This window comes from Brassica oleracea, chromosome C8 (genome assembly GCF_000695525.1).
Source record: "Brassica oleracea var. oleracea cultivar TO1000 chromosome C8, BOL, whole genome shotgun sequence".
NCBI classification, from domain to species: Eukaryota; Viridiplantae; Streptophyta; class Magnoliopsida; order Brassicales; family Brassicaceae; genus Brassica; species Brassica oleracea.
Genome location: NC_027755.1, coordinates 16,525,594 through 16,545,243, shown reverse-complemented (window position 1 = coordinate 16,545,243; position 19,650 = coordinate 16,525,594). Strand labels below are relative to the sequence as shown.

Here is a 19,650-nt window from a genome sequence, read left to right as displayed (position 1 = left end):
AGTTGAAGCAATACTGAAGCCGAATACAGAGGAATGGCTCAGGTCACTTGTGAACTCATCTAGCTTCAACAGCTCCTTACTGACTTGCAGATCACGGTACAAAACACTGCTAAACTGTTTTGTGACAACAAGTCTGCCATTCATATAGCCACCAACCCGGTCTTTCACGAGCGGACTAAGCACACAGAGATCGACTATCATACCATCCGTAATCAGGTCAAGCGAGGCTTCATCAAACTGATCCATGTTCCGAGTACAAATCAGCATGCTCATATACTTACGAATCCTCTTCAGTCTGGTCCTTTTCACGCCATCTTATCTCTTATGTCCATTTCAAGCCTCTTCTCTCCTACTCCAGTATGCGATTCAGAAGCTTGAGGGGGGTATATTAGGATATGGTTTATCCCGGTTAATGCTATACCGATGATATGGGTTTTCTTTTGCTTATGTCATCATATATATATGAACCAATGTAAATACTTTGTGAATCAATCAAGATACATTTTCATAATCTCAATATCGTGTGCCCTAATAACCAAATTTATATTTTTTTCGTAAGATTATCATTCGTTTATTAGGTTAATGGAGTTTGGTTCATGCTTTTATGTTGGAATTTGTTAATTGAGGTTTTTTTTTTTTTTTTAAAGTTATCCATTGTTTTAAATTTTAAAGAATGCTATTTACTTGGTTGAATGTAGGAGTTATAAAATAGGGAACACGCAAACAAAAAGTCGTGAACGTGGCCGCAATGGTGTCGTGGCAGAGGCAACTATCAACACTCCCGGAACCAACGCTCTTACCAATCTCAATGGTGTTGACAGCAACAATTTTCTTGAACGTCATGTAAGTTCGTATGGAAATAGACATAATGTGCTAACCTTTTCTAGTATTTGTCTTCTAGTTTAGTGGTTTTCAGACCACTTTTTCATTCTTAGGTGTTAACTAGAAACTAGGCATACTAAGTCGGGGGACATATTGAGGACTGGCCACTAAGCTAATAAACAAAAGTCAATATACTAATGCTAGTCTCAAATCTAAGAAAATACAGATCCATGATTTTTAAATTTCCTATCAAAACAATAATAATAGTACTCCCATTACAAATATATTGTAATTTGGTTCCCCTCTGATTGTCACCTGCAAGACTCCGTGAGCTATTTAGGTGTTATTGATTTATGTATTTAGTGAAAGATTTGATTCGAAATTTCGAATGTCAAAAATATTATGCTAAAGTTAGTGAATATTATAATTCTCACATTAAGGAATAACAAAATGTCAAAATCACTAATCATTTAAAAAAAATTCTAGCATGGCCGACGAATATTATTATCAATGTTTTAAAAACAGGACCGGTCACCGACTCGGCATTGATACTGGATGACTGGTCAGACCGGCCAACCGGTCTAAACGGATTTTAAGCTTTTTCATTCAATATATATTTTAAAATATATGTATATATATATGTAACAATGTGACAAAACTGAAAATACACTGAGAAATATTTAAAGTAAGTGTGACCACTATTGTTTATATAACTAGTTAAAGCTCAAAAAAAATTATAAACAATGCATACCAATACTAAATCAACGTGTACGAATACTAAATATATAGCACGGAATGAAATAATATGAATGACCATCAATGTATGATGAAATATAGTATGTATGTGTAATGAAAAGAAAACACATGTGAAAAGAAAAAATTTAAAAGAAAGAAACGATTTAGGTTTATAAAGGACACACTAAAAATCGGGAATCAAATAAAAAGTTACCATTTGTGCATCTAAATTGCTTAAATTATGTTCAGTATTTGGTTGAACCGAGTTTTCTATTGACCCGAATTACCGGTTTTGCCGGTTTTTGACTGGTTTTGGCGGTTTAATTTGAATCCGAGTTTTGATTAAACCTGGACTCGTTTTACTAACCGATTCACGGTTGGACTGGTCTGACCGGCCGGTCCGGTCCGGTTCTGAAAATATTGATTATTATTCACACACCCCAAACTATTGGTCTTTTATGTGATTGATCCTTTTCATTGCTAGCTGCCAAGATTATTTTGAAGGATCAATATTCTACAATTGCCTTTTGGAAATTTTAAAGCATATTAAAAAGTATCTATTTTATTAAGATTGCCTTCTGGAGATTTTTTTTGTAGAAAGCATGTTGAAAGGACAGTTGAATATGCACATATCTTCTTCAATCTCAACCCCCATTAAATCAAAGATCAACGGCCGTAAACAATAGAATTTGCTTTCATCTTTGGTTCTTTCACTTCTTGTTATTATTGGATCATATAGTGCCATCTAACAGGCCCAGTTACGAAGCCAAAACCCATTTCCTTCCGCACTTTTGTCCACAAAAACCTTGAAGCCTCTTCAATCTGATGTATTTGAAGAAAACTCCTGACCAAGTCAGACCAACACCTTGCTTAGATCAACTAATTTCAAGTAGGCTTGCGAGTTCAGTTAGTACAGTTTTTGTTGGGACAGTGACATGGCTCTGACTCTGAGATATGTTCTTAAGGGTTGAGATCGATCTCCCCTTCCTTTTAGGAATACTTCTTTTCCGTTTTATGGGCTTTTTTCTTTTTTTTTTAAGTATTTCCTCTTTCATAAAAGGATGTTACAATCCTCTTGGGTTTATGTTCTATTAGGCTATTATAAATAGAGGTGCTTTCGCTTAATGTAAGGACACGATTTGATAATAAGAATTGTAAGTTTTTAGGTTTTAAAGAGTTTTGCAAAAGGCACTGCAAAGAGTATTTGTGCCCTATCAATCTTGTTTTCGAGTTACCTCACAAGATACATGTTTCGAGATCAAACCCTTGATCTTTGAATCATATAACTTCTGCTCTCTATCAGTTGATATCATAAACTACAAAAGTTTGAAATCAAGGACAGTCCATCCGGGATATTGGATTGCACTCTGGCATGCATCGATATCACAATGTGAAGTTTGCTTGGATGTCATCATGTTTCTGATCTCCAGGAGGCTTCATGGATATTGCTCATGCTCTCCAATTTCCATGCAGCCTACTCAGGGTAAATGTTTCTTATCAAATTTGAAGCAGTTTTATGAATAAAATTTTTGGTGTAGTATTTGAGGGCTAATTGCAGCAAAGGATGATGCCTTGCTTAGGGAAAGCTACAAAATTATAAGAGAATTTGCTTGTAACTGTGAAAGATTGTTTTCACCATTTGATTTGATTGTCTTTGGATTTGTCTTATACCACCAAGAATGAATGAAATGTACGTGAAGGGAAAAAAACAGGTTATGAACAGGTTATGAAAGGAATAAAACGTCTATTATTATTGTTTTTGGTAATAACGATTTTTCACAATAATTTACTGTCATTTCACGATAAATTTCTAAAGAATTATTTCGTAAGAATTATTCATTATATATTGTTTCATTATAAGCTGAGTTCTATATTGGAGAACAAATGTTTTCTTCACCATCCTTGTCTTCTTCCTCCATCATCACCAGGTTCTCTATGGTCTCGAGGAACGCCGTGACTTTCTCCAAGCTCTTCTCATCGATCCTGGGGACAATATGACCTTTGGGATGATGGACGACCACCGGATTCTTGAACGACTCTATCAGCTTGATTCCGTAAGGTTTCAAGAAATCAGTCTCTCCTACAAAAAAAAACACTCTCCAGATTCAAGCATCAATTGCACACCCCACTTATATAGTAGATCATATCAACTTACCTAGAAAGTGGAGGGAGGGAGTATCGATGGAAAAGGAATAAGCATCCTCCACAACCTTGGTAGATCTGAACATAGCTCCTCCAATAATGATGATAAACTTAATCTTTGGCACTTTTTGAAGTGCAATTCCCTGTAAAAACTCAAAAAAAAAAAAAAAACATGATCAAATAAATGTATTACGAAACAGAAAAGCAACATTGTAGACATACCTTGGCTTGCAGTCCTGGTAAGCCCCCAGACAAGATTCCCCCCTGCAATATTAAGAATAAATCAAATACGGAGTTTTTTCAGAGAAATGATGCAACGTATCAAAATGTAGAATTTTTTGAAATGATTACGAGTTTATGGGTCTACAAAGAGACCGCATAACGATAGAGATACTGACTAAAAGGTCAACGGAACTTCCTTGTATTGATTATAGGACTCGAGAAACTTTTTGCAGTCTGTTATGACTTATGAGTAGTTGATGATGACCAGAGAATCGTTATGCGGTCTGTTGAAGCCCCGTAGGTCCGTACATCCCGTAGGACCCGAACCTTGTAATTTAACTTTTTCGGATAATAAATGTCTTCTTAACATGACTTAGAACATGTGACTCGTTAAATCTCTACTAGATAATCTAAAATTTTTAGTCACTAAATTAATTCGTCTTATCAAAATGTAGATATTACCTGAGAGAAGCCAATGAGACCATCAAAGGGACCAAGCTTGATCATACGATCTTCTAAATACTCCAGACAGTTCTCGAAATTCTCATACTCAATGAACTCCTGATATTTTTTTAAAACGTTCCAACGTCAATTTTTACACCACGAAAAGCTTCATCGTGAATAAACCAAAGAGAAAGCAAAGACTGAACCTCGTTGAATTGAAACCACTCGTAGTAAGGAGGATCGAAGACTCCATCGACATCAGATTTGCCTTGACAAGGAAAAGGCGCGTCGAGGAACACGAGATCGAGTCTGTCGATAACAGCTTTAGGCCATTTGTGTAGCTGTATCTTCATTATCTCTGCGCTCGTACGGAACCCATGGAGACATAGAAACCTTGGTTTCCTCACTATCGATCCTCCTTGGCTTCCCATTTGTTTTTTCAGACAAAAGTTCACAGTTTGGTTTGGTCTCTCTTGTGATAAAGCTGTCTGTCTTCTAGCTTGATTTCCTTCTTCGAGTCACGTTTTGATCATATATAGTGCGTTTTTTTACTTCATTGCACATGGAAAATAGGTCGCTGGGATTGAGAAATTCAGGTTTCGTTTTTGGCATTGGTTGGCAGATGTTGGTGACGATTGACGGCTGAGAAACAATTCTTCTGACCAGAATTTTTAAACGACGGTCACGATGGAATCTCTTCTCACTGAAATTTGGAATCTAACCAAACGACAATTTGTGGCTAGATAGGCGTCGGTCAATCAAATTGGACCGGTATATTCAAATCAACAATCTAGACCATAAAAAAGGTTCGTATTTGGTTTTTGATTTGGTTTGATTTTTTATTTGTTCCACGGATGTAAGGAACAGTTCAATTATTTATAAAATTTGGTTTGGTTTGTGTTTAGTTATTTCAGTTTCAGGTTCAGTTAACAATGTTAGGAACCAACTAATATCATAAAATTTTGGATCTAATTTAGTTATGCATGGTTTTGGATAGTTTTGGATAATTTGAATAAAAATCAGATTATCAAATAAAATATCGAATAATTATTCAGATAAATTTAAATATTTTAGATAAAGATATTTGAATAATTTGGTTCTTTTGAATAATCCAGATTATTTTAACTAAAAAATTTGATAGTTGACATTACAACTAGTATTTTCATCTCAATGCAGTTTTCAGACCAACTTCCAGGGAAACACAGGAAGATGCTGCTTTTCAAGTTCGCGGTTACCTGATGGTAAACACAAGGATGATGTGGTTCGTTTGGTGGAGCTAATTCCGTATTACATTGACTTAGTGTGGGCGCTACAAGCTCAGCTCCCAAGTAATAAGAGCAAAACGTATCATCACTTAGCCATTTTTTATCGCCACAGGTGTGACATGTTTGAATCAATGTATGCAGGCAAGGAACAAAACGGATGGTGCTAGGTAAAAAAGCAGCTCAGGAAGCGTACAAGGACCTGAGAAGAAGAAGTTATTGGAGGAGGCAGAGGCAAAGCTTGGCGCGGAGGCTCTAAGGAAGAAAGAGGGAAAGGAACATGCACGCCAGATGAAGAAGCCAATGCCTAAAGTTAAGATGAGTCGTGGTCAGTAGACATATAAGCATAGGGACATCTCTCTAAAGGTCACAATCTCCATGTTTGTCATTAGTATAGCTATCTCATTCCTCTATTCCCTTTTTTAGTAGATGGGAGAAAGTAAAGAAACAAGATTATGTTCGTTGACTAAGAGAAGCTCGTAAAGTTAACAGCCTGTGATCACAGAGGATAGTCATAGCTATAATAACAATAATGAAGATCAGTAAGTTTCTATGATTGGTCAAGTAACGAAGACATTTTCTTAAAATAGGTATCACAACTTGAGTGTATTAGTAATAGTATAATATAAGGTTGCTTGCGTTATTATCAAACCACCAAATTAATTATTTCTCAATATATAATATACAACAGATAGGAAGCGCATGAGAAGAAACGTAAAACACACGAAATAATCATACAAACGAATAAGTCAACCACCTTTACACAAAAAAAAACTAAATGAATCTAACGGCGACCTCCGTCTCCGGTGACCGGGTATCCGAAACCATGCCTTCTCGTCGGAAAAACCAAAAACAACAAACCACAGATAACACCAACACCAATCGGAACAATATCCAAAACCTTCTTGGTTTCTTGCTCCGGCGCCGGGTAGAAACAGCTCACGGCGTTCTTGTCCCTCATAGCCACCGCACCAAACACAAGCATAGACAAAACAGCGTGGATCCAGTCAACGAACCGGATCCTGTATTTACTTAGATCGGGCAAACCCAAACCGGACGGGTCAGGGTAGTCAAAAACCCACATACCTTTACGAGTAGCAAACCCGTAGTACACGTTACCGTCTTCAGCCTTGACGCTGTCGGTGAAAGAGCTGAGGAAACATGAGATGGAGAGAAGGGTTAGCAGCACTAAGGTTAAGACGCGAGTCGCGTACTCGCATGAGCCGTTTGTTGTGAAGACAGGTATGAGTAGCTGGAAAGCTAAGAGGGTTCCTGTCGGAAGGAGGTTGGCTAAGTTTGCAGCTGACGTCAGGGTCTGTGACATGGCTTGGTGAGATGTCGAACGTTGTCTCCTGAGCTGTGGAGGTGGAGACTCGGATAGCTCTTGCTCGGCCTCGGTGTCATCGGCTTGGGAACTAGTTGGGTTTCTCTGCTTCAGGGACGATGACATGTTGTTTGATCTCTCTTTTGTTTCTCTTCTTCTTCCTGCGTGGAGATTAATGGATGAACATGATCGTATTTATATATACAAGTAAAATTCAAATAATAGTTGTTGACGTGCTCAATGTTTTGGAGAAGTCAAAGAGAGACGAGAGCTGGTCTCTCTTTCTTATTGCCAGCCTCCCTTAATTACACTTTCTAACGTGTTTCAAAGTTGACTATAACTACTTTTTTTTCTTCCTACTTGTCCCACCAACCTTTTAGGAATATAGTATGTGACAAACACTTTTGCTGGGTGCAAGTTACTCAGAGTTCGGGTACATGTTCGAGTTTTCAGGTTTCTAGTTTAGCCTTATAGGTTCCATCCGAGTTTTATATATGTTAGGTTTTATATAATTATATATGTTCTTTAATACTAAACATAAAGTACAAAGTAAGGGTCTGCTCAAATCATCCGGACTTTCAAAAATTTAGGCTTAATTTTAAAGTTTATTCAGCTGAACCAATTTGGACCATTTGGATGGAGATGATTCATTTAATATGGTATAATGTCTATTATGCCATTGATGTAATTTACAAATTACAAAGCTAAACATAAAATTATTTTGTCACACACGAAAACTGACAAAACCATAAACACGTATTTTCCCGCGAAAACCTAAAAACAAAATTTTCACGCCAAAACCCTAAAAATGCATTTTCGGACAAAATTGCAAAACGTGTTTTCTAGCAAAAAATCGCAAAAACGTGTTTTCATGCCAAAATCAGAAAAACGCGTTTTCACGCCAAAACCTCAAAACGCATTTTCCGCCAAACACAAAACACGTTTTCCCGCCAAAACCACAAAACGTGTTTTCCCGCCAAAATGTGTTTTCCCGCCAAAACCGAAAAATGTGTTTTCTCATCAAAATGCATTTCCCGTCAAAACTGCAAAACACGTTTTCTCGTGAAAATCGTAAAACATGTTTTCACGCCAAAACGCATTTTCCGGCGAAAACCACGAAAACGTGTTTTCCCGCCAAAACGCATTTTCCCGCGAAAACCGCAAAAACGTATGTTCCCGCCAAAACACATTTTTCACGAAACCCCAAAAAACGTGTTTTCATGCCAAAACTACAAAAACGTGTTTTCACGCCAAAACCGCAAAAACATGTTTTCCCGCCAAAACCATAAAACATGTTTTCTCGCCAAAACAGAAAATTGTCTTTCTCCTGCTAAAACAAAAAAAATCTTGTTTTCCCGCCAAAACCAAAAAATTTAATTCTCCAGCCAAAACCGAAAAACGTGCTTTCCCGCCAAACCGAAAATCTTGTTTCCCCGCCAAAACCGCAAAAACGTGTTTTCCCACTAAACCACAAAACGTGTTTTCTCGCCAAAACCGAAAATTGTCGTTTTTCTGCCAAAACCGAAAAATTTTGCTTTCCGCCAAAACCGAAAAATCTCGTTTTCCTGCCAAAACCAAAAAACGTGTTTTCTTGCTTAAACCGAAAAATCTCGTTTTCCCGCCAAAACCGCAAAAATGTGTTTTCCCGCCAAAAATGTGTTTTCTCACCAAAATCGAAAAATCTTGTTTTCCCGTCAAAACTGAAAAATCTCGTTTTCCCGTCAAAACTAAAAAATCTCGTTTTCCCGTCAAAACCAAAAAATCTCATTTTCCGCCAAAACCGAAAAATCTCATTTTTCGCCAAAACCGAAAAATCTCGTTTTCCGCCAAAACCGAAGTTACAGTCGGTTTATTATTAATACTCTTTTTAGTTTGAAACTTTAAGTTTTTTTTTCAAATTTGTTTATCAATTTTTTTGGTTTATTAGAAGTTATTATTGTAGTATAATTTTAACATATGATTAAATCCACACAAGGGTATTTTGGTAATTTGTTTACTAAACTCATTTGGATGGAAATAAAAAAAAAGAAACAAACATAAGATCCATTTAGATGATTTATCTATATGAGCTATTTGGATGGACAAACAAACAGTCACAAAAATTTGAATGGATCATTTGGATAGATCGTACAAATGAATCATCTAGATGAAGATGAAAAATGCTGAAACGAACAGGCGCTAAGTAAAATGAAACAAGATAGAACTTCAAAAGAAGTTTGACAATGAATTCGAGCCAAAACCTACGTTCCACGGAAGCTTCATCGGACGTCCGCTTCCCGCTTCGGAACCGGAATCGGAATCGGAACCTTTGGGAAGCTTGCGGAATCTCGCTTCCAAAACGTTTCTAAAATATTCTCTTTAAAAGCCAGTTGGAAGCTTACGATTCCGTTTTGGAATCACGTTTCCGTTTTTTAAAAAAATGTAATGTATATCAATAAAATATAAAACCATAGTTTTAATCTATATAAAAAAAAAATTAATAGTAATGAATATTGAGTTATAAATATACAAATATTAAAAATAATACTATAAATTATCTTTATGCATTGAGATTTTTTATTAAAGATATAGCACATATTGAAATATATTGTGTCAATTATTTATGAAGTATTAAAAATAATTAATATAATAGTTTTTTGTAAACTTAATTTATGTGTATTTTTACAGTTTTAATATAAAATCATTTCAAAATTATTATAAATGAATAAGTGCTTTATTTCAAATTTAAAATCATATAATTTTTAGTCTTAATTTTTTAAAAAATTTATATATATATATATAGATATACGCTTCCAACACGTATCCGCTTCCTAATATTTTAAAAAATCTCGCTTCTGCGCTTCCTTACGCTTCCGCTTCCACGTACCCGCTTCCGTTTCCATGTAACATAGGCCAAAACTAGAATGTGTTAATAGAATTTTCATGACTAAGTCGGACTGCTGAAATTTAGTAAAAAAAGTTGAAATCCAACCCTCAGCTACAAAAAGAAAAACATATACGGTTGCATCTTCTGCTTACAAACTGCTAAACAAGATAACAGACCCAAGTCTTGTTTAAGAGAAAGAGTCTCATCGAGCATCGGTTGTTAAGTGTTAATCAAAAATTCTGTAAAAATGTATTACCCATGAACACAACTCTGTGTATATTAGATTTGAACTTGAGCATCACTAGCCATGCTCGCAGATTACAGTTGTGTATCTTAACTTACACCATGCGAACAAAATCTCCTCATCCAAGACAGGAAATGTACTCAAGACATGTAGTCCTATCACACACACACACACCGTTGCATTAGAAATGATAAATGTACACATACAACAACAGCCATACTCTCACCCTCCATAGCTTTCCTCTATCACTTCATCTTCCATTATCGCAGTCAACAACGAATACTTCACCTTCAACGAGATCTTCCCTTTCTCCACCAACAACCTCGCACCGGACACAACCCAATACCCCGGCGACTCCTGCGGCCCTCTCGTCATCTCACTCGTATCCACAAACTTCAAAAGCTTGGGAGCTTGCACGGGCACCGGTGGTCCACCGGGATAGATAGCAGAGTTTATATTCACATCTGCAGGCCGCGGGGGCGGCTTCTGCGCCGCCGCAGTGAAGTGATGGCTTATCAGCGTCGAGATGAGTCCCGACTTAGGAGCAAACCCCACCGCTTCATCCCATTCTGAGTTCTTCACGCTCGTCGCTCCCATGACTTTTGAGAAACAAAGGCGCAAGAAGAGCACGTTCTTGAATCCGTGGCTCTCCACGTGAAGCTGCGCACCTGTTACCACCGAAAGATCGTCGTCTGCTTCGACTGGCGCTGTGCAGACGTGAGAGTAGTTCTTCCAGTTTACTTTCTCGTAGTAGCGGCGATCGTGAGACGCTTGTCGCATGCTTTTGTTTGGATCGTCTTCGAGGTGGAATATCTTGGGGAGAGAGGAGAGGTGTTGGAGATGGATCGCTAAACGGTTGCTTCTTCTGCCTTCTAGGTAGAGTCGCATGCCAGTGATTGGTCTCTTACCAACATCAACCTGAAAGTAGATAAATGAGAAACCAAACCATCTTTAAGACTTGAGGACTTCAAACAAAGCCTATAGGGATGAAATAAGTTCATACCGGAGTCGTATTCACATAGAGCTTAGGTCCGAAGAAACTGAACTGCAGAGACGCACAGCTTTGTTGCTTCCTTTGAGGACCGAGAGGAAGTTCACTAAACACTGGAGCCCACTGCCTTGGTAGCTGAAACTCTAAAAACTGATGTAGCTCTGTAATCGGTGGCTTATCTACAAAAAAAAAGACAAAACTCAAATATTACTGGACTGAACTCGACAATTGACAATGTGGATGATTGGTTGGGTTGTAGCTGTAGAACTTTTATTGTAAAATTTAGTATGATTTTTCGTAATAATAATATTTTTTGCTTTAGAAAATAGAGCTCTTACCATCATTTCTTTATTTTTTTTGGCTTTAGCTTTAAACACTGAATAAAAAGCATGATTGGTAATTTTTATGGTTGTATACAGGAACCAAAGCTAAAGACATTTGTAAAATCCCAACCAATCGCTCCCAATGCTTTTATAATATGCTTAAAATGATAATTATATCAAATTTCTAGTCCAAAGGTGATATAAACCACTACTCTGAAGAAATAAGTGAATAAAAAAAAAACTAAAAATGCACACAACGAAGAATAATATGTAGGCTTACATCTTAGATAGAGATTGATGGCGTGGCTCAAGAATCCACTTCCTGGAACTCCATTAAGCAACGAAGTGATTGGAATGAAGGACATTGAGATAGCATCAGGCTCCGTCTGAACTGTTTGCAGCCAATCATTATGCATTAAGTTTCTATTATCGTTTCCACCTCGCCTTTTGCACTTGAAGACAATGTCCTGCAAATATAAATGTAATACATGAGAAAAGAAGCAAATTCCATATTAAGATCTGACTAAAAGTACAAAAAGAAATGACCTCTTTATTTGCATAAGAGCCGAGCGAACTGGAATCAGCAAATCTCAGGCGTTGCTCCTTTGCTTCCACCTTACTACTTGGATGCATTCTATCTGAAGCCATATTCTGCACTCCGGTAGCTTCCACAAACCTCTTATCTGCCACCTCTTTTAATCTTTTCTGGAGCTCTTCAGGTTGAAGTTTCGACGAGTGTTGCTGTTTCGCATAAATCACATCTTTCCCTCCCATCTTAACACCAACAATTATATGCGTCCCATAAGTATCTATAAACCTGTTAAAGAAACAATCTGAAGTGTAAGCTACAAATCTGAGCACTCGGAATAATAAATTAGTGTTACCAACAAAAAAATGCCAGAAACAAGTAAGAAATATTTCTCATCAATGATAACGCAAAAATACAATCCAACCTATCTAAATATAGAATTATTTGGCAAGAAATTAACTATCCATTAACTTTGCATATATATATATATATATATATACAACTGTGAAGGAAAATTTTAATGACCAAAACAGTATATCACCTTGCCAATGCAGCAGGGTCCCATGTTGATGGGACGGCCTGCTTGACATGATCACGGAGTAACATATGAGATTTGTCCAAAGCAACAGTGTAAAAAGAGATGAAGATCCCATCAAAAGCAAGGTTTTTGGTGTAGGCTGCATCTTTCTGCCAACAGCCCGAGAATTCAAACATCGCATTGAAGAGACCCGAAGGGATTTTACCAGCTAAAGATAGTTCCTGGTTGAACTGCTCTGCCATCTAGAAAACCACAACAAAAAGGAAATTAAATGTAAAACAACTAAACATACAGAACACTATGTCGGAGTCATATCTACTCAAAACCTATAAGAACACTAACCAATACTTGAGGAACAGACAACAAAAGCTACAGACTTTTGTTGTAAGAAATCAAAATCAGGGTACAAATAATGAAATTTACGAGCCATGGTTTCAACATATGGCCACTCTTAAGCTACTCAAAACCTACAATAACACGAACCAATACTTAATGGACCGACAACAACAAGAGCTACAAACTTTGTTTTGGTAAGAATTCAAAATCAGGGAAGGAGGAAGCTTTTTTGGAACCTGTTGGAAAGAAAGAACATCAGAGCTAAAGCGCATGCGCTCGCCTTTATCGCATTTGATAGACTTTGAAACATTGGGGATAGAGATTCCACCGGGTAAAACAATGTCACAGCTGTCGTCTCCGTCTTTGATGTCGAGCAAGCGCGACTCTTTAGAGCCTCCTTTGCAATACTTCAAGCGCACATCGATAGCTAAATCATAACCGCATCCGATTGATCCTATCGCGACTTCAGCTGCTTTAGAAGCAGGTAGCCGAAGTGCCATTCTTTTCAGACAACAAAAATCAAAGAAAGAGAGGGTTAAGCTAAGAATGAACAGACAGAAACCAATCAAAGCCACTTTTGGTTTTGTCATGTGTTGAATTGTATGTTGTATTTATTGTCAAATCAGAGACACATCAAATCTGACCAAACCTAAAAATTTAGGACAAACGACGACCAGGTCCAAATTGTACGGAACTTGAATTGAAAGAAGAAGAAATGTATACTGTGAAGAGAAGAGTTTGCAGCAGCTCAAGTATGTAGCTTTTGAAGCTTAGATATCGCCAACAGAGCTCGATCTAAACGAGAGCTGAGAAGAATCCTCGATTGAAACGAGAGAGGTAAAGCTAGAGTGGTTTGGAGAGCTATGGAGATGGATCATGGAGGGAGGAAGAAAAGCCTCGAGTTGAGGAGCGGTTAATTAGGTTTCCTTTAAGTTAAGGATGAGGAAGAACGTGGGATGGTATTGGTAACAGGTGAGATGATAGTAAAAATCTGACCCGGAATCCTAAGATCTTAAAACCGAACTTAAACCGGAACTCTAATTCGTGTTCGATCGGAACTGTACAAAATATCTACTCCGAAACTCAACTCGATCCAAATAAATAAAAATCCGAGTGGAATGTCAAATGTTAAATCCAAAATGGTAAAAACACGATTACAACTTGAATCATAGGCTCATTAGTAAAAACTTTTGAAGTTTTAGTAAAAGGGAAGAAAATTCAAAGTCGTGGTCAAAGAATTTGGGGAATTGCCTCATCTTCTTTACTATCTTCTTCAATTGCCTATTTTAATATTTTCAATTTTAACAGGCTGTTGTTAACCATGTCATGCTTCGCTGGGATCTTTGCTTCTTTGTTTATATCTGAATTTTAGTAAAAAGCAGCACACATAACAATGTAAATGTTTTATCATGTTCTAAACTTCTCATATCTCAAAGAGAGATCTGCCTAAAATGTGAAGAAGATATGTCATTTACCAAGTTATTTGGGAAAGATGACATGGAACCTTAAACTACTACTACACGTGTATCTTTGTTTATTTGTAATATATTTGGAGAAAAAAAATCATGTACTAGAATCAATGTTACATGGAGATGCATAAGAATGAAAATCATATTTCTCGTGTTTAGGATAAGTAGAAAGAAACATCTTGGTACTAGATTTTCTGCATTGTGCGTCTCTCACTGAATAAAGAAAAATACTGCAACATATGAATCATAATATTGGAAGTATCCTCTGTAACAACATTGCTTCTTAATAAATAACCTTCACAAGCATTGCTCAATTCATGTGTCCCAATTCAATCCAGCCCTCCTAGTTCATTTTCTCATTGCTGTTTGTGAAGTCAGCATCGATCACATCATCGCGACCTTTTCCTGACAACGAATCTGCTGATGAAGCATCTTCACCTCCAGGTGAAAGGCCTGCACCTGGAGCTCCCGCCTCTACTTCAGCACCAGTCCAACCTAAAATCACTACCGATGTGAGAAATTTTGTATTTAATATGTGCCTCTCGAGATAATAGTTCTTTGAGAATCAATCTCAAATATATTGACTATAGATCGGATTCTGATACCATGTTAAACTAGACGAACTTTCAACATAAAATCAATTAGTGATAAGTGGATGATCCATCTATCTTATATATTACTTAGGGTCACTTCTAACTACCGATGTGAGAGACTTTTTTCTAATACAATCTTGTCTTTAAGCTCTTGTAGCTTGGCATCCACCTTCTCTTTAACTTTACCTGAAATTTTCTCTCCAAATTCTTTAAGTTGCTTCTATGTCTGGTACACCACTGAATCCGCCTGTTTTTTTGCGTCGATTGCTTCTCTCTTCTCCTTGTCATCATTTGCAAACCTTTTTGCTTCTTGGACCATATGGTCTACCTGTAACATTCATATTCACACCCAAACTTTTTTACAATGAAGACAAACATAATGACAAATCACCACTTTGTTTACAAAGACTCTATGATCATCATGGAGATGGCACCTCCCACACCTCAAGGATGGATTTAAGAAAACAATTGTACTCACCTCATCCTTGGGCAATGTACTGGAACCAGTAATGGTAATGTCTTGTTTCTTCCTGATGCATTTGACACTAGCACTGACTGAGAGAATTCCATTGGCATCAATGTCAAATTTCACTTAGATTTGTGGAACTCCACATCAGAGGCGTTCTTACCATGGTTTGAAAAAGGCTTCTGCCTTTAGGCCCCCGAGAAATGTGCAATTTTTAGAGCCCCTAATTTCATAAATTATTTTGTAGAGCTAAATGTATAGTTTTAGGTAGATTTTCACCTGATTCTGAATCTGATTTTTGTTTAGGATGACTGCTTTTATTCTAATCAATTTCAACATGTGTTAACTAAAATGCAAAAAATTAATTTAAGAACTAACACGGTCTAACTCACAGTTCTGATTTTCATTTTGCTTTTGTTACTTACTGTAATCCAATTTCCTTACCAAAAGTTAGTTGTTTGTATTTTTCTTTATACATTATCATTTTTTCCTTACCAAAAGTTACCTCTTCATTCTCTGTACTGAGGTCCTTTCCGATCTATGCAGAAACGCGCAAGAAAGGGGAGAACTCATTGGAGTCAGAGTGGCTCAGAACTGTCCAGCCATCAATCACTTGTTTTTTGAGGATGACACTATGTTCTTCATGCGATAAAATCCTTCCAGCTGCATCTCGTTTCAAAAGATCCTACACCGGTACGAAGAGGCGTAAGGACAGTGTATAAATCTCAGCAAATCGTCTATCACCTTTTCTTCTAAAACGCCACCTGAGGTGAAAACCCGAGTAAAAGCCAGCTTGGGGATCGAGAACGAAGGAGGCACATGGAAGTATCTTGGGTTGCCGGAACATTTTGGCAGGAGTAAAAGAGATATCTTCGCTTCTATTGTGGATAGAATTCACCAAAAGGCTCACAGTTGGTCATCTAGGTATCTCTCGGGTGCAGGGAAGCTCATTCTCCTCAAATCAGTTCTGTCCACTCTCCCCACTTATGCCATGTCTTGTTTCAAACTCCCAATGTCCTTTTGCAAAAAAATACAATCTGCCTTGACAAGATTTTGGTGGGATCTCTCTCCGGAAGTTCGAAAGATGGCGTGGGTATCTTGGAAACGCATAACTCTACCAAAAAGCTGTGGTGGCCTATGATTCAGAGAGATTGAGCAGTTTAATGATGCCCTCTTGGCCAAGATCACTTGGAGGATCCTTAAAAATCCGGAATCTCTGCTGGCACAAACATTGCTAGGAAAGTACTGTCTTCATGACTCCCTCATGACAGTCAATACATCGAGCTCATGCTCCCATGGCTGGAGAGGTGTTCATGTTGGAAGAGAAGTCCTACGGAAAGGAATGAGATGGATTGTAGGAACATGCACCAGCATCAAGGTCTGGACTGACCCATCGCTCTCGTTGGAAGCTCCTATGTCACCAATTGGACCTCCAACAACAACTAATGCTTCTCATTCTGTCGCTGACCTGATTCACGCTGAGTCTGGGGATTAGAATCTGGCTGCTATCCGAACCCACCTCCCTCACTACGAGGGTATCATTAAAGCGATTGTTCCAAGCTCGTGCAACATGCCAGAATCTCTAGTATGGTTACCCGAGAAGTCAGGGAGCTACTCAACTAAATCTGGTTATGCGCTTACAAAGCTTAATGTAGATGCTGGAATGGTAGATGACTTTGATTGGAAGAAATGTGTGTGGCAGGTAAAAACTTCTCCAAAACTCCATCACTTCTTATGGAAGACCAAAAACAGAGCCATGCTTGTCGGTTCGGTCTTACAAGAGAGTGGAATGGGAGTTGGTCCATGTTGTAAGCGATGCGGCGCATTAGAGACACCCATTCACGTCCTCCTTTTCTGCCCCTTTGCAGCGAGTGTCTGGGATGAGGTTCCAGGAAACTTCAAACCTAACAGTACAACCACCACCTCTATACCTATGCTCCTCCAAGTGTGTCGCAGAATGGTAACCCTTCCCCCCTCAGGCCTTGGGGAGGTACCTCTCTACCCCTGGATCCTATGGAACTTGTGGACAAACCGCAACAAGCTGCTGTTCGAGGACAAAAGATTCTATGTTGAAGAAACGGTTCTTAAATCTATTCAAGACGCCCGAAAGTGGAAAGCAGCTCAAGACTCTCTCTCAAAGAAAACATTACCACATAGTGTGGTCCTACACCTCCTCCCTACTCATGATCATGATATTAGAATCTTCACTGATGCGGCTTGGAATCCAACGTCCCGAAGCTGTGGTCTAGGATGGAGGGTACAACAAACTGCTGATGACTCAGGCTCTGTTTTCTTGACTCACCGTCACAATGTTGCCTCTGCTCTTGTAGCGGAGGCACTGGCGATCAAGGCTGCTATTGCTTGGGCAGCTACCTCTGTATCCTGGAACCAACGTCCAGTTGTGGTTCTATCGGATGCGAAAGTTTTGGTTGATCTCCTCAACACGAAGAAGATTGACGTCAATCTCCAAAGTGTTCTCTATGACATTTATGCTCTAGATAGACCTTTGGTATCTGTCTCTTTTAAATTTATCCCTCGCTTAGAAAAATCTATTGCTGATTTAGTGGCAAAATCAGCATTGTTTCAGTCTGTAAACTCCTCATGTATGGAGTAAACTCTGTTTTTATTTGAATGAATGAATGATTGGTTTGATCAAAAAAAAAAGAGAGTTCATAGAATAAATAAATAATACGTTTTAACATACATATTTTTATCTATCATCAATTTTTAAATGACAAAATGTTGTATACTTTATCTAACATTATTTTTATTCAATATTTTGTTATTATCACTTTTTTTTTTATTTTTATTTTTTATCATTTTTATTTAAATGATTATTTTTTATCTTTCTAAAATACCAAATTATTATTTTAACTTTCTCTAAAAAATACCAGCTTTCTACTTGTGATTTTAACCTTTACTTTTAAATTACAAATTAAAAATAGTTTCTATCACAATTAAATTTTTTATTTTCTATTACATATTGTAAAATTTTATTTTTGAAATTCACCTTGAGCCCCCAAAAGTCCTCAGCATGGCACTGCTCCACATGGTGCTGTTGGGATACCATCTAGACCGAAACTGCCGAGAGACTTATTATCCTTAACAAAATCCCTCTCACCCTGCAGCACATTGATGTCAACATTTGTATGTCCATCGCCAGCAGTCGAAAATACTTCTGATTTAGAAGAAGGCAGAGTCGAGTTCCTTGGAAGAAAACAACATGATTATGGATATTGCGTTGCGGATGTCGAGTTACTAATCAACATGATGAGAGTGAGCTCTAAGTCGTTTGTTGGGATTCTTCAGTGGCTACGTCAGAGAATCCGTCATGGACTGCGTTAGGATTTGGTGATGGAAATCAAACAAGATTGAGTAACTTAAACCAAGACAAGGACGTCATGTTAGGAAAAGGAAATGTCACTTTTATAGAGATAGGGAAGTCGGCAGGATCCTGGAAATATACTTTCATGGAGTTATGGCAAGTTGAAAGTATTTTGGAGTATTTCCTAATAGGTTTATGGAAAGGGGCGAATGCCCTAATCTGACTAGGTTAACCTAATAGACTCCTACTATATAAGAGGAGCTCGTGTGTACTCTTTCTCCTTTGTCCAAGAAAAGACCTAGCTTGGTTTGTGAGCTTTGGCTGTGAGAGAAAGAGAGGTTCTCTATTCTTTGTACTTGAGATTATAGTGGATTGCCTCTTGCCAGACCCCAGTGGACGTAAACCATTCTAGGTGAACCACTGGGTAAATAATTTCTTGTGTTCATCTTCTATCTTTTTCACATTCTTCTTCCTATCTTTATTATTCTACAAACTCAACTCTCTTACTTACGTCGTCGAGTTCGTTAGAGAGTGTATCAGTGAGTTTGTGTGTTTGATTTTGGTTCTTGAGTCAAACAACTTTGCCGTTGTGGTTTCAACAAAGTGGTATCAGAGCCTTGGTTGGTGTCGTTGTCAATGGCGAAGTCAAGAATTGAGGTGGAGCGTTTTGATCGGAAGGGTGACTTCTCATTGTGGAAGAGGAGGATGCTTGCGCATTTTTCTGTCCTTGGTTTAAAGGATGTGTTGGAAGAGTCTACGTCACCTTCTGCGTCAAAAAATAGAAAAATTAAAGGATACTTAAATCTTTACCAGCTTGATCTTCCAATTGAGAAGATCTATCGACCTGAGACGAAGAGAAAGGTCTAGTGATGAGGAAGGATGAAGACGAAGATGTATTCAAGGAGATGTTGGTGAAAGAGGAAGCTGAAAGGCTTGAAAGATCAGAGAAGGCGATGAATCTGATCATTCTCAATGTTGGAGATCATGTGCTAAGGAAGATCGAGTTGTGTACGTCAGCT

The 19,650-nt window shown here is 37.8% G+C and overlaps 3 protein-coding genes across 3 annotated transcripts; all 3 read right to left on the bottom strand.

Moving 5' to 3' along the window:
• Positions 1–3,284: 3,284 nt before the first annotated feature.
• LOC106310356 (UPF0483 protein AGAP003155-like) lies at positions 3,285–4,895 on the bottom strand. The gene is made up of 5 exons (XM_013747583.1): positions 4,572–4,895; positions 4,384–4,482; positions 3,922–3,963; positions 3,713–3,842; positions 3,285–3,637 (listed from the first exon to the last, which is right to left on the bottom strand). The coding sequence occupies exons 1-5, from the start codon at positions 4,794–4,796 to the stop codon at positions 3,426–3,428; spliced, it is 708 nt and encodes a 235-aa protein (XP_013603037.1). The 5' UTR covers positions 4,797–4,895; the 3' UTR covers positions 3,285–3,425.
• A 1,388-nt stretch (positions 4,896–6,283) lies between these two features.
• LOC106310839 lies at positions 6,284–7,232 on the bottom strand. The gene has a single exon (XM_013748063.1). It carries the CDS (start codon positions 7,075–7,077, stop codon positions 6,412–6,414), a length of 666 nt encoding a protein of 221 aa, XP_013603517.1. The 5' UTR covers positions 7,078–7,232; the 3' UTR covers positions 6,284–6,411.
• Positions 7,233–10,069: 2,837 nt separating this feature from the next.
• LOC106312385 (MACPF domain-containing protein At4g24290) lies at positions 10,070–13,751 on the bottom strand. The gene is made up of 7 exons (XM_013749889.1): positions 13,502–13,751; positions 13,015–13,279; positions 12,446–12,684; positions 11,922–12,192; positions 11,656–11,842; positions 11,065–11,231; positions 10,070–10,979 (listed from the first exon to the last, which is right to left on the bottom strand). The coding sequence occupies exons 2-7, from the start codon at positions 13,276–13,278 to the stop codon at positions 10,284–10,286; spliced, it is 1,824 nt and encodes a 607-aa protein (XP_013605343.1). The 5' UTR covers position 13,279; positions 13,502–13,751; the 3' UTR covers positions 10,070–10,283.
• Between the last annotated feature and the right edge of the window lie 5,899 nt (positions 13,752–19,650).

Bases quoted from the DNA above. Each gene is read 5' to 3' on its own strand.
- LOC106310356 (XM_013747583.1), bottom strand. From the start codon at position 4,796: ATGGGAAGCCAAGGAGGATCGATAGTGAGGAAACCAAGGTTTCTATGT. The intron at 4,483-4,571 runs GTTCAGTCTTTG...AAAAAATATCAG, and splicing joins AGTGGTTTCAATTCAACGAG to GAGTTCATTGAGTATGAGAA. The intron at 3,964-4,383 runs GTAATATCTACA...TTAATATTGCAG, and splicing joins GTCTCATTGGCTTCTCTCAG to GGGGGAATCTTGTCTGGGGG.
- LOC106310839 (XM_013748063.1), bottom strand. From the start codon at position 7,077: ATGTCATCGTCCCTGAAGCAGAGAAACCCAACTAGTTCCCAAGCCGAT.
- LOC106312385 (XM_013749889.1), bottom strand. From the start codon at position 13,278: ATGGCACTTCGGCTACCTGCTTCTAAAGCAGCTGAAGTCGCGATAGGA. The intron at 12,685-13,014 runs GTTCCAAAAAAG...GTGGTTTTCTAG, and splicing joins ATGTTCTTTCTTTCCAACAG to ATGGCAGAGCAGTTCAACCA. The intron at 10,980-11,064 runs GTATGAACTTAT...ATCTACTTTCAG, and splicing joins TCTATGTGAATACGACTCCG to GTTGATGTTGGTAAGAGACC.